Genomic DNA, 14,328 nt, shown 5'->3' on the forward strand with positions numbered 1-14,328 from the left:
GGACAAGCCATTTCATCAGAACGTGTTATCGGACAGCTAGACATGCACTACATGACCAAAAGTATGTGGACACCTGCTCGTTGAACATCTCATTCCAAAATCATGGGCATTAATATGGAGTTGGGCCCCCCCCCCCCGTTGCTGCTATAACAGCCTCCACTCTTCTGGGAAGGCTTTCCACTAGATGTTGGAACATTGCTGCGGGGACTTGCTTCCATTCAGCCACAAGAGCATTAGTGAGGTCATGCACTGATGTTGGGTGATTCGGCCTGGCTCACAGTCGGTTTTCCAATTCATCCCGAAGGTGTTTGATGGGGTTGAAGTCAGGTCTCTACTGGCATTTCAAGTTCTTTCACACCGATCTTGACAAACCATTTCTGTATGGACCTCGCTATGTGCAAGGGGGCCATTGTCATGCTGAAACAAGAAATGGCCTTTCCCAAACTGTTGCAAAAAGTTGGACAGTATAAATAGCAGAATAATAACTGGAGATTAAATTATGCTTTAATTGAAAATGATACACCCAATGTAGGCACCTGGCCCTTTAAGAGCTAGAATAGGCTACTGGCCCTTTAAGAGCCAGAATAGGCTACTGGCCCTTTAAGAGCTAGAATAGGCTACTGGCCCTTTTTAAGAGCTAGAATAGGCTATTGGCCCTTTAATAGCTAGAATAGGCTACTGGCCCTTTAAGAGCTAGAATAGGCTACTGGCCCTTTAAGAGCTAGAATAGGCTACTGGCCCTTTAAGAGCTAGAATAGGCTACTGGCCCTTTAAGAGCTAGAATGGGCTATTGGCCCTTTAAGAGCTAGAAATGATTTTGTACCCTATGTTGTGGTTCTCACCAAATATGCTGTTTCCTTCTCATACGGTTCAAACCTCACAATTTGAAGTTCTCTTATTGCAAACAAATAGACTCAACTAAAAATTCCACACCATATTGGGGGGTTCGGTCACATCTTTAGGGGAATCAGAACCCCGGAATTCAAGTGAACCGAACTCAGACCACCTCTCAAGATGAGTTCAGTTTGATTTGCTTCGGTGGCCTCCTTTGATGAATCTCAGTTCCTTTTGTAATGTTCATACTGCACACAAAAAAAAATGAAGCGAACCGCACTGAGTTCACAAAAATCGTCTGACAGGGACCAAGTGTGAAAACGCCATTAGTCTAAGACATCACGAAGCATCACCAGTATGTAGTCATTCAAACTAGCCACAGCCCATATGCAATTGCACTCTAATGTTTATCTATGGTCCAAAGCACCGTAGACTGGTGATGAGTGTAAAAAGTTAGATTTTATTTCAGGTTTCATGTTGATTTTATAAAAGAAGAGGAGGATGAGGACGATGAAGAGGTTGTGTTCCACCTCAACCCTTGTTTATATGAGCAGCAGGTTGTCCGTAACTCCAACATGGATGGGGGTTGGGGTCCAGAGGAGAGAGATGGAGGCTTCCCCTTCATTCAAGGACAACGTTTTGAAGCACAGGTTTGATTGGGGTTAGGGGTCAATTCCATTTAAATTGTAGTCAATTCAGAAAAGAAACCCAATTCCACATGTAATTAATTGAAAAGCATTGAAGATAATTGGGTTGTGTAAAGAGAAGGTGATGCCATCTCCCTGAAGGACTGCACCATGAGAGATGGCATCTCCCTAAAGGACTGCACCATGAGAGATGGCATCTCCCTAAAGGACTGCACCATGAGAGATGGCATCTCCCTAAAGGACTGCACCATGAGAGATGGCACCTCCCTGAAGGACTGCACCATGAGAGATGGCATCTCCCTAAAGGACTGCACCATGAGAGATGGCATCTCCCTAAAGGACTGCACCATGAGAGATGGCATCTCCCTAAAGGACTGCACCATGAGAGATGGCATCTCCCTAAAGGACTGCACCATGAGAGATGGCATCTCCCTAAAGGACTGCACCATGAGAGATGGCATCTCCCTAAAGGACTGCTGCACCATGAGAGATGGCATCTCCCTGAAGGACTGCACCATGAGAGATGGCACCTCCCTGAAGGACTGCACCATGAGAGATGGCATCTGCCTAAAGGACTGCACCATGAGAGATGGCATCTCCCTAAAGGACTGCACCATGAGAGATGGCATCTCCCTAAAGGACTGCACCATGAGAGATGGCATCTCCCTAAAGGACTGCACTATGGGAGATGGCATCTCCCTGAAGGACTGCACCATGAGAGATGGCATCTCCCTGAAGGACTGCACCATGAGAGATGGCACCTCCCTGAAGGACTGCACCATGAGAGATGGCATCTCCCTAAAGGACTGCACCATGAGAGATGGCATCTCCCTAAAGGACTGCACCATGAGAGATGGCATCTCCCTAAAGGACTGCTGCACCATGAGAGATGGCATCTCCCTGAAGGACTGCACCATGAGAGATGGCACCTCCCTGAAGGACTGCACCATGAGAGATGGCATCTCCCTAAAGGACTGCACTATGGGAGATGGCATCTCCCTGAAGGACTGCTGCATCATGGGAGATGGAAACTCCCTAAAGGACTGCACCATGAGAGATGGCATCTCCCTAAAGGACTGCACTATGGGAGATGGCATCTCCCTGAAGGACTGCTGCATCATGGGAGATGGAAACTCCCTAAAGGACTGCACCATGAGAGATGGCATCTCCCTGAAGGACTGCACCATGAGAGATGGCATCTCCCTAAATGACTGCACCATGAGAGATGGCACCTCCCTGAAGGACTGCACCATGAGAGATGGCATCTCCCTAAAGGACTGCACCATGGGAGATGGCATCTCCCTGAAGGACTGCTGCATCATGGGAGATGGCATCTCCCTAAAGGACTGCACCATGAGAGATGGCATCTCCCTGAAGGACTGCTGCATCATGGGAGATGGAAACTCCCTAAAGGACTGCACCATGAGAGATGGCATCTCCCTGAAGGACTGCACCATGAGAGATGGCATCTCCCTAAATGACTGCACCATGAGAGATGGCACCTCCCTGAAGGACTGCACCATGAGAGATGGCATCTCCCTAAAGGACTGCACCATGGGAGATGGCATCTCCCTGAAGGACTGCTGCATCATGGGAGATGGCATCTCCCTAAAGGACTGCACCATGGGAGATGGCATCTCCCTAAAGGACTGCACCATGGGAGATGGCATCTCCCTGAAGGACTGCTGCATCATGGGAGATGGCACCTCCCTGAAGGACTGCTGCATCATGGGAGATGGCATCTCCCTAAAGGACTGCACCATGGGAGATGGCATCTCCCTAAAGGACTGCACCATGGGAGATGGCATCTCCCTAAAGGACTGCTGCATCATGGGAGATGGCATCACCTCTTTATTGGAATAAGACTTTACCCAGGTGAGCATCACATTCCATAGAAACCTTTTATTTGCTGAGCTGTGTCTGTCCTGTCCTGCCTGCAGCTGAAGATCCTAGTGGAAGAGGACTCGTTTAAATTAGCTGGGGGTGGGAACCATTGTCTGGAGTATGAGCACCGAGCCGGAGGGTTTGAAGACGTCACCCTGCTGCGTGTAGTGGCGGGACGTCCCTCTCTACAGCGTGGACCCTAGTATGATCTAACACTCAGAGACTACGGACTGAGTCCCAAATGGCACCCTATTCCCTATGTAGTGCACTACCTTTGACCAGAGCCCTATGGCACCCTGTTCCTTATGTAGTGCAATAGCTTTGACCAGAGCCCTATGGGCCAATGGACTGGATGGGTGGGGTTGCAGCTCACGTATACCCCTTTTCACACTACAGGGCCGACCCGAACCAAACTGTTGCTAGCTCATTATCCATCCACCGTTGTTCCTGGAACTGGGCTGAAAAGGACAATGTGAGATGCCATCTCTCATGGTGCAGCTCAGTGCAGCTTGGTTTGGCTCAGTAAGTGTGAAAAGTCCTATACAGTATGTTCTTTAGGCTATTTTTACTATTTTTCTTGTAATTCTGGGCACAATCAAATGACTGTCATATATTGTGGTAGATAATGTATACAAATGAGGGAAAGGAACTAGACTATGTAACAGTAGCAGAGGAGGAGAGATCTGCTTTGAATGTCTCTTACCGTTCTTGGGAAAGTAACCTCGTTTATTATTTTTTTTAACCTTTATTTAACCAGGCAGGTCATTTAAGAACAAATTCTTATTTTCAATGACAGCCTAGGAACAGTGGGGTTAACTGCCTGTTTAGGGGTAGAACGACAGATTTGTACCTTGTCAGTTCCGGTTACTAGTCCAACGCTCTAACCACTAGGCTACCCTGCCGCCCCGTTAAGAACAAATTCTTATTTACAATGACGGCCTACCCCCGGCCAAACTCTAATGATGCTGGGCCAATTGTGCGCCGCCCTATCACGGCCGATTGTGATACAGCCTGGAATCGAACCAGGGTCTGTAATGATGCCTCTAGCACTGAGATGCAGTGCCTTAGACCGTTGTGCCACTCGGGAGCCCCCAAAATATGTTAGTGTATTTTACTGTCTATAATCACAGTTTTAGTTCACCTTTCAGAGTTATGGTGTGTGTGTGTGGGTGGGTGGGGGTGTGTGTGTGTGTGTGTGTGTGTGTGTGTGTGTGTGTGTGTGTGTGTGTGTGTGTGTGGGCGTCGGACTGAAAATCAGTGTAGCTTTTGCTTTGAACCACTTTATTTTATTGCTGTGAGGCTGTGAGGCTGTGAGGCTAGATGGACTTGGACAGACTAGCATAATAGACGGAGTCTTGGGTGGCTGCACTCGGTCTTCTTTTAGCTAGATCGAGCTTGTAAATCGTAGCAAATGTGTATCTTTTAATTTGTCAGTATTAATCCTCGACTGTCTGCCATCTCCCGATTCGACTTGAGGATCACATCATGTTATCACTGATTTTATTTTGCAAAGAATTATTGCAAGAAGACAGATTTACAGTAAAAATGTGATTGAACTGTAGTAAATCAATGTATGACTTTGTAGATTTGTTGCCAAAGACAATGTATTGTTTTAATAATAAGGGTTGTCTGAGACAAAGGTATTGTTTTAATAATAAGGGTTGTCTAAGACAAAGGTATTGCTTTAATAATAAGGGTTGTCTAAGACAAAAGTATTGCTTTAATAATAAGGGTTGTCTAAGACAAAGGTATTGTTTTAATAATAAGGCTTGTCTAAGATTACAGAGTGCTGATACATTAAGACTGGTTATCAATGGGGTTTCTACAGCTACAACAGTCACACATTGCTCTGCCTGAAGTACACCTTCATGTGCAACTGTCTGATCAGGTGTAGGGTTTAGTTGCCCCACCTAGACGCTGATCTTGGGTCAGTTTTGCATTACCCCCAAGGGTTAAGGGAGGGGATTCTGATCCTGGACCTGTACCTAGGAGAAACTATCCCAGAGCGATTATCATTAGGTTCTTACAATTCTGTACAAGTACCCTCCTGTGGATAGGCCAGGCACCCCCAGGGGTACTATTACCCAGCTTAGTACCCCCAGATTGAGAAACATTTGTTTCTCTTGATCGACAGTAACAGTTACGGGTGGTTCAATCAAAGGTCACGAGTAGAGCGGTAGATTGAAGAGCATTCTGGGAAGTGGAGTTCTAGTCCATCAGAGAGCAGGAAACTGCAGGCAATAGAGACGGTACTCCTGTATGAGTTCACCTTCACATTTATAACTACCCTCAAAACAGCTATTTAGCTTGTCCTCTGGATTCCTAACATCATGAACGGGTCAGCAATGTATACTGCGCCTATCGTGCTGGATATAAAGTTGAAAAGAGGGCCACAAGGTAAGAAAATAGCTTTCAGTCGCAACTCTGAAATATCTACTGTTAGTTGGCAAGCTTGCAAACGGATGGCCTGGATAGCTAACGAGCTAGTTAACTGTCCTTAGCTAGCTGGCTGTCTTTATTTAATTTATGCTATTTTGGTAACTAATCTGGATGTTGCAAATAGGCTTCAATTTGAACGCCACGAGATCGGGGTTTTGCTACTGAGCCAAATGAGGACCTAGCTAGCAGCTAGCAATGCTAACTACACTGAACTAAAATATAAACGCAACAAACCATTTCAAAGATTTTACTGAGTTACAGTTCATATAAGGAAACCAGTCACTTGAAATTAATTCATTAGACCCTGATCTATGGAATTCACATGACTGGGAATACAGATGTACAGTGCCAGTCAGAAGTTTGGACACTTCATTCCAGGGTTTCCTTATTTTTACTGTTTTCTACATTGTAGAATAATAATGAAGACATCAACACTATGAAATAACACACATGGAATCATGTAGTAACCAAAAAAAGTGTTAAACAAATCAAAATATATTTTATATTTGAGATTCTTCAAGGTAGTCACCCTTTGCCTTGATGATAGCTTTGCACACTCTTGGAATTCTCTCAAACAGCTTCATGAGATAGTCACCTGGAATGCATTTCAATTAACAGGTATGCCTTGTTAATTTGTGGAATTTCTTTCCTTAATGTGTTTGAGCTAATCAGTTGTGTTGTGACACGGTAGGGGTGGTATACAGAAGATAGCCCTATTTGGTAAAATAGGAAAGGAAGAACCAGAGTTACCTTTGCTGCATAGGATAAGCTCATTAGGTACCAGCTTCAGAAATTGCAGGCCAAATAAATTCTTCACAGAGTTCAAGTAACAGACACATCTCAACATCAACTGTTCAGAGGAGACTGCATGAATCAGGCCTTCATGGTTGAATTGCTGCAAAGAAACGACTACTAAAGGACACCAATAAGAAGAAGATGGAAATCTGTTCTTTGGTCTGATGAGTACAAATTTGAGATTTTTGGTTCCAACCGCCATGTCTTTACGAGATGCAGAGGTGGTGAACGGATGATCTCTGCATGTGTGGTTCCCACCGTGAAGCACGGAGGAGGAGGTGTGGGGGTGTTTTGCTGGTGACACTGTCAGTGATTTATTTAGAATTCAAGGCACATTTAACCAGCATGACTACCACAGCATTCTGCAGCAATATCCCATCCCTCTATCATTTGTTTATCAACTGGACAATGACCCAACACACCTCCAGGCTGTGTCAGGGCTATTTGACCGAGAAGGAGAGTGCTGGAGTACTGCTGGAGTACTGCATCAGATGACGTGGTCTCAACATTCACCTGACCTCAACCCAATTGAGATGGTTTGGGATGAGTTGGACCACAGAGTGAAGGAACAGCAGCCAACAAGTGCTCAGCATATTGTTTTTCCAAGACTGTTGGAAAAGCATTCCAGGTGAAGCTGGTTGAGAGAATGCCAAGAGTGTGCAAAGCTGTCAAGGCAAAGGGTGGCTACTTTAAAGAATCTAAAATATATTTTGATTTAACACTTTTTTTTGGGGGGGTTTATGACTTTTTTGGTTACTTCATGATTCCATATGTGTCATTTCATAGTTTTGATGTCTTCACTATTATGCTACAATGTAGAAAATTGCAGAAATTAAATAAAAAAACCCTTGAATGAGTAGGTGTCCAAACTTTTGACTGGTACTGTACATATTTATGTAGCTAGCTCGCCTCAATCAAATCAAATTGTATATAGTCACATACACATGGTTAGCGTATGTTGATGCGAGTGTAGTGAAATGTTTGTGCTTCAAGTTCCGACCATGCAGTAACATCTAACAAGTAATCTAACAATTTCACAACTACCTAATACACACAAGTGTGAATGAATGAATGAATAAGAATATGTACATATAAATATATGGATGAGCGATGGCCGAACGGCATAGACAGGATGCAGTAGATGGTATCGAGTACAGTATATACATATGAGATGAGTAATGTAGGGTATGTAAACATTATTACCATTTTTTTATTATTAAAGTGGCCAGAGATTTGAGTCAGTGTGTTGGCAGCAGCCACTCAATGTTAGTGGTGGCTGTTTAACAGTCTGATGGCCTTGAGATAGAAGCTGTTTTTCAGTCTCTCGGTCCCAGCTTTGATGCACCTGTACTGACCTCGCCTTCTGGATGATAGCGGGGTGAACAGGCAGTGGCTCGGGTGGTTGTTGTCCTTGATGATCTTCATGGCCTTCCTGTGACATCGGGTGGTGTAGGTGTCTTGGAGGGCAGGTAGTTTGGTGATGCGTTGTGCAGGCCTCACTACCCTCTGGAGTGCCTTACGGTTGTGGGCGGAGCAGTTGCCGTACCAGGCGGTGATACAGCCCGACAGGATGCTCTCGATTGTGCATCTGTAAAAGTTTGAGTGTTTTTGGTGACAAGACAAATTTATTCAGCCTCCTGAGGTTGAAGATGCGTTATTGCGCATTCTTCACCACGCTGTCTGTGTGGGTGGACCATTTCAGTTTGTCTGTGATGTGTATGTCGAGGAACTTAAAACTTACTACCTTCTCCACTACTGTCCCATCGATGTGGATAGAGGGGTGCTCCCTCTGCTGTTTCCTGAAGTCCACGATCATATCCTTTATTTTGTTGACGTTGAGTGTGAGGTTATTTTCCTGACACCACACTCCGAGGGACCTCACCTCCTCCCTGTAGGTCGTCTCGTCGTTGTTGGTAATCAAGCCTACCACTGTTGTGTCGTCCACAAACTTGATGATTGAGTTGGAGGCGTGCGTGGCCACACAGTCGTGGGTGAACAGGGAGTACAGGAGAGGGCTGAGAACGCACCCTTGTGGGGCCCCGGTGTTGAGGATCAGCGGGGTGGAGATGTTGTTACCTGCCCTCACCACCTGGGGGCGGCCCGTCAGGAAGTCCAGGACCCAGTTGCACAAGGCGGGGTCGAGACCCAGGGTCTCGAGCTTGATGACGAGTTTGGAGGGTACTATGGTGTTAAATGCTGAGCTGTAGTCGATGAACAGCATTATTACATAGGTATTCCTCTTGTCCAGATGGGTTAGGGCAGTGTGATTGCAATTGAGTTGTCTGTGGACCTATTGGGGCGGTAAGCAAATTGGAGTGGGGTGTTAGGTAGGGTGACAATGCCCCAGGGTAGTGATTGGGGACACTGCCCTGTGTAGGGTGCCGTCTTTCGGATGGGATGTTAAACGGGTGTCCTGACTCTCTGAGGTCATTAAAGATCCCATGGCATTTATCATAAGAGTAGGGGTGTTAACCCTGGCTAAATTCCCAATCTGGCTCTCAAACCATCATGGTCACCTAATAATCCCCAGTTTACAATTGGCTCATTCATCCCCCTCCTCTCCCCTGTAACTATTCCCCAGGTCGTTGCTGTAAATGAGAATGTGTTCTCAGTCATCTTACCTGGTAAAATAACGGATAAATTAAAGGGTGGAGGTGATATGGTCCTTGACTAGTCTCTCAAAGCACTTCATGATGATGGAAGTGAGTGCTACGGGGCGGTAGTCGTTTAGCTCAGTTACCTTAGCTTTCTTGGGAACAGGAACAATGGTGGCCCTCTTGAAGCATGTGGGAACAGCAGACTGGTATAGGGATTGATTGAATATGTCCGTAAACACACCGGCCAGCTGGTCTGTCCATCTTCTGAGGACGCGGCTGGGGATGCCGTCTGGGCCAGCAGCCTTGCGAGGGTTAACACTTTTAAATGTTTTACTCACGTTGGCTGCAGTGAAGGAGAGTCCGCAGGTTTTGGTAGCGGGACGTGTCGTCGGCACTGTATTGTCCTCAAAGCGAGCGAAGAGGTTGTTTAGTTTGTCTGGGAGCAAGACATCGGGGTCCGCGACGGGGCTGGTAACTACAAGATGAGTTGAGTTAAACGAGCGTTTCCATGGCATTTACATCTTTGTTTATTTTTTTGGAGTACCGTTAACGCATCTGCAATATTATGACAAGACTGACTGCATGAACCATCCAGAGTAGTGATGCTAGGCGATCAGTCAGCAAATGTCCATGTAATGAGAACTCCATACTAAGTATCTCACCTGAGAACTTTCACTTTCATTTCCTGTTCTCTCTCTCTTTCTCTTTCTCCTCCCCCCCCCCCCCCCCCCCCCCCTCCTCCCTCCCTCCAGGTCTGGGGTTTAACATCGTGGGGGGTCTGGACCAGCAGTATGTCCTGAATGACAGTGGGATTTATGTGGCCAAAATCAAACAGAATGGAGCAGCAGCGCTGGATGGAAGATTACAAGAAGGAGACAAGATATTGGCGGTAAACATCGACTCTCTCTTTCTTTTTTTGGGAGGTTTGGAGAAGATAACCTCGTCCCCAGCGGCTCAATTTCTAGAGAGCCGACTGGTGGACTAGATTAGAGATCAGAGGGTAAGAAGGGGGAATGTCATGTGCTGTTTCAACCAATCAATCAATCAATCAATCAATCGTCTATCTGGGAAATTTGTATTAGGCTTGAGATTCCAGCCATCTACTGTAGAATTGTGGCTTTAATTTCATGAGCCTTTTCACTGCACGGGAGATCCTAAACGATCATGGTACTGACAGTTATAGTCCTCGATAATGTATCAAGCTCCTATGACGTTATTTTCCCTCTGTCTTTATGTAGATTAATGGTCACAAGCTGGAGCACCTGTCACACAGTGCTGCGGTGGAGCTCTTCACGTCAGCGGGAGAGGACGTGCAGCTTCGCGTGCAGCAGAGGGTGTGTGTGTGTGGGACAACCGCAGGCTCTTTTCCCCACTCGTCTGAGACTTCTCAATCAACTGTCTTGGACGGGTCATATTCATTAGGGCACATTGTAGCGTTGTTTCGCAACTGATAACAAAACAACAACGAACAAAAAAAATAAGCATTTCTTATTGGACGCATTCAGATATACTGAGGGATATATAGTCTAGTGCTGTTTGGGGCCCACTGAACACAACTCAGATATGATATAAGATGTGTTTATTTTGTTGCCCTCTTCTCTGTCCCAACAGCCCACCATGGTCATGAATGTTCCCCCCAGTCCCAGGCCTGACGGCGACTCTTCTGTCTCCTCCTTGGTAATACTTGTCGCCGTCCTGGGAGCTGCTGCAGCCGTTACTGTCCTCTACATGCGCTTCCAGCCACAACTGAGGAGGCATTTTTAACACACTAATTTTCTCCTCAAAAGCATTTTTTTTTTTTAAGAGCAAAAGCTGGGACTGAACTTTGCTGAAGGCCAAAAAAAAAATAAATGAGGATGAAACGAACTAGAAAAAACAAGTAAGCCATGTTTCCAATGTATAGTTGTTCATGTGGTTAGAATTATAATTATGCATTTTTTCCCCCCTTTCCTTCTGTGTATTTTGTGATTATCATAGTTGCTTAACCCAAATGATACACGTATTCTGTTATCTTGCCACAGGGATAACAACCGTGACATGACGAGCTAACCTTGTCGTTGTAGAACAAAGAAAGATGTAGGATTCACAATAAACATGGCATTCCTACTACTGCTCCTCAGACAGAAGGACTTGGGTGGTTAAAAAGCGTGTTTATTCCAAATATATCATTTTTATATCCGTCAGGAGGAGAGAGATTTATTTGTAGAGTTTCTAGGCAGAGTTTGAGTCCCTGACTCATTCTGCCCGGCTCATTAGTTTCGTGTTCTCGCAGGGAGGTTTTTTGTTGTTGGAAAGGGCCATGTTGTTTTCTGTCACTCAGAGGACCTTTTGTAACTGAATGGCTGCTCTGTTTTGGGGGGAGCCTGGCTATGAGAACTCACTCGCTGTATATTTTGATTTAGTTCGTCTGTTTTATACAGATACATATTAGCTATGTGTTTTTGTTGTCATCTTTCTTTTTGTTTATGTTCTGACCCCCCCCCCCCCTGTCGTAAAAACCGCCTCTATACTGTAGCAAAAATAGGTCCAGGTGCAGGAGCTGTATATGTGTGAAGGTAACGTGTTGGGAGGCGGTTCAAACTGGTCACGATGACGAGGTGGATGTTCAATCAGTGATGTGCTGTGAACATAGTAGCCTGGTCCCAGATCTGTTGTCTCCTCTCTGTAGCCTGGTCCCAGATCTGTTGTCTCCTTCTGTAGCCTGGTCCCAGATCTGTTGTCTCCTCTCTGTAGCCTGGTCCCAGATCTGTTGTCTCCTCCTGTAGCCTGGTCCCAGATCTGTTGTCTCCTTCTGTAGCCTGGTCCCAGATCTGTTGTCTCCTCCTGTAGCCTGGTCCCAGATCTGTTGTCTCCTCCTGTAGCCTGGTCCCAGATCTGTTGTCTCCTCCTGTAGCCTGGTCCCAGATCTGTTGTCTCCTTCTGTAGCCTGGTCCCAGATCTGTTGTCTCCTTCTGTAGCCTGGTCCCAGATCTGTTGTCTCCTCCTGTAGCCTGGTCCCAGATCTGTTGTCTCCTCTTATAGCCTGGTCCCAGATCTGTTGTCTCCTCTTATAGCCTGGTCCCAGATCTGTTGTCTCCTCCTGTAGCCTGGCCCCAGACCGGGTGTCTCCTCCTGTAGACTGGCCCCAGACCGGGTGTCTCCTCCTGTAGCCTGGCCCCAGACCGGATGTCTCCTCCTGTAGCCTGGCCCCAGACCGGGTGTCTCCTCCTGTAGCCTGGCCCCAGACCGGGTGTCTCCTCCTGTAGCCTGGTCAAGGGGTTAGCATGATAGTGCCTGTCGATTTGTACTGAGGTTGATGTAAACCAGGCATCTCTTTAGAGTGTATGCCACGTTGTCGAGTATGTCACCTCCCACGTGTTATGTGTCTGAAAGAGAGATGGTATTTTTTAAACGCTTCCAGGTTCACATTGAGGCTTGGGTTTATTGTTGAGGCATTTTCTGTTAATCTAATCCAGATGTGGTGCATCTGTGTGTTTTACGGGAAAGGAAAATATGTCGCTTAATCTATTGCTTTCGTTTGTTTGCAAAGGGAAAACTAAATATTGTGACTGAAAGGAATGACGAAAGGTCAAAGAACTCCATGGGAAGCCATTCTGTTGATCCAGTCCTCTGATAACGGCCTGATGCTGCCACCTAGTGAACGTTTAGCATTCCTGCAGCTCATCCAATCACTGTAATAGACGCTGGACTAACTAGGTGTCATAGGGTGTGCAGCAGGCCCTGTGTTGTCCTAAATGGCCCCATATTCCCTATCTAGTGCATTACTTTTGACCAAGACCCGATGGGTAGTGTTGCTGGAGCGCGCTCTTTTCAATTTGAGAATACACACACATAGCTGGTGAAAATATTTCTGTAAAGTTACATCTGATAAATATTTGAAATTTAATTACCGCAGAAATTCCATGAAAAACCAAATAAATATGTATATCAGCCTAAAGGTAACAAACTCGCTTTAGTGCGGTGCCGAACTGCGGCAACAAGGTTAAAAAATAGCGCGGGTATTGAGAACGGGCTAGGTGGCGCGTTCTTTCCTGGTCCAACACGCTCACTGCGCGCGGGCCAAATCCCACATAACAAGAACAGACAGAACTAGAGGGGGTTACTAAAACGGCTGTCCTCAAAACCCTTGTTTTGGACTCACCTTGTCTGAGTGTAGCCTATGTCTTGAAATATCTCATAGGCCTAGTGATTTAACTAGTATTTTACGTAAAAGGACCAAATATAATAGCGTAGGCTATGGCATAGAAGTAGGACTAAATTACCTTAACACCAAAAAACACTTATAAGCTTTTATTTCTTTCCCTCGTGTGGCGTGTTGCCTCGGCAGGATATAGCCTATGCTTTCTATGATCGAAAAACAAAACACACGAAAGACTAATAGTTTTAACATCGTCTGTTCTAATTCGCTCACGGAAAAACGGTAATTCCTGAATATCTAAATGCCTGTGGTATTGGGGTTTTACCTGTATGTAGGTGTGTGACCCTGCTGACTTATAGGAAGTTAATGAGTTCAATAAGTACATGCCAAGGAAGAACCAGATCAGGACAGTAGTCTGGTAGGCTTGCGTCACTTGGACAGCAATAATATAGCTGTAATGCCAATGCTGTGTTTTTTTGATGACGTTAGGGCACCTATTAAATTCATGTTGAATTTGCGTGCACCAGCATGAGTCATTGTAATGTAAATTTTAGACTGTTCGTGTATCACCTTGGACTGGAGTCAGGACACCGAACTGGGCCTCAGCCAGACACTGACTGTCCCATCACTTGAGTACAGCATATCACCTCTCCAAACTGATTGTTTCAAATGGCATTAATGATTATTGGTATAACAAATTAATTGCTGTGGAGTTTTGACCTAGTTAGATTGCCAGATCTCTACACTTTGTCCATGAAACAAGAATCAAGCTAGTATGAAAATAGATGACATGTAAAATAAAAGCTGACCTCTCTATGTTTATTCTGCTTCTATGTGTCCACCAGTTTGGTGTAGTATAGTTCCACTTTTGATCGACTTAAAACCTTTGCCACGAATTGTATTGAATTGGGTCAGTGAACTTTGTGGAGCAGAATAAATTGTGTTGCCCTATTCTCACTTGACTTGACACTAAAAACGTTAGGAAACTAGAATG

At 45.5% G+C, this 14,328-nt stretch overlaps 1 protein-coding gene across 1 annotated transcript; it reads left to right on the top strand.

Moving 5' to 3' along the window:
* Positions 1-5,583: 5,583 nt before the first annotated feature.
* Positions 5,584-11,047, top strand: LOC139375453 (synaptojanin-2-binding protein-like). The gene is made up of 4 exons (XM_071117251.1): positions 5,584-5,762; positions 9,949-10,085; positions 10,435-10,530; positions 10,808-11,047. Exons 1-4 carry the CDS (start codon positions 5,696-5,698, stop codon positions 10,958-10,960), a joined length of 453 nt encoding a protein of 150 aa, XP_070973352.1. The 5' UTR covers positions 5,584-5,695; the 3' UTR covers positions 10,961-11,047.
* The last annotated feature ends 3,281 nt before the right edge of the window (positions 11,048-14,328 follow it).

The sequence above is a fragment of the Oncorhynchus clarkii genome, chromosome 19 (assembly GCF_045791955.1).
Source record: "Oncorhynchus clarkii lewisi isolate Uvic-CL-2024 chromosome 19, UVic_Ocla_1.0, whole genome shotgun sequence".
In the NCBI taxonomy this organism is placed as follows: domain Eukaryota; kingdom Metazoa; phylum Chordata; class Actinopteri; order Salmoniformes; family Salmonidae; genus Oncorhynchus; species Oncorhynchus clarkii.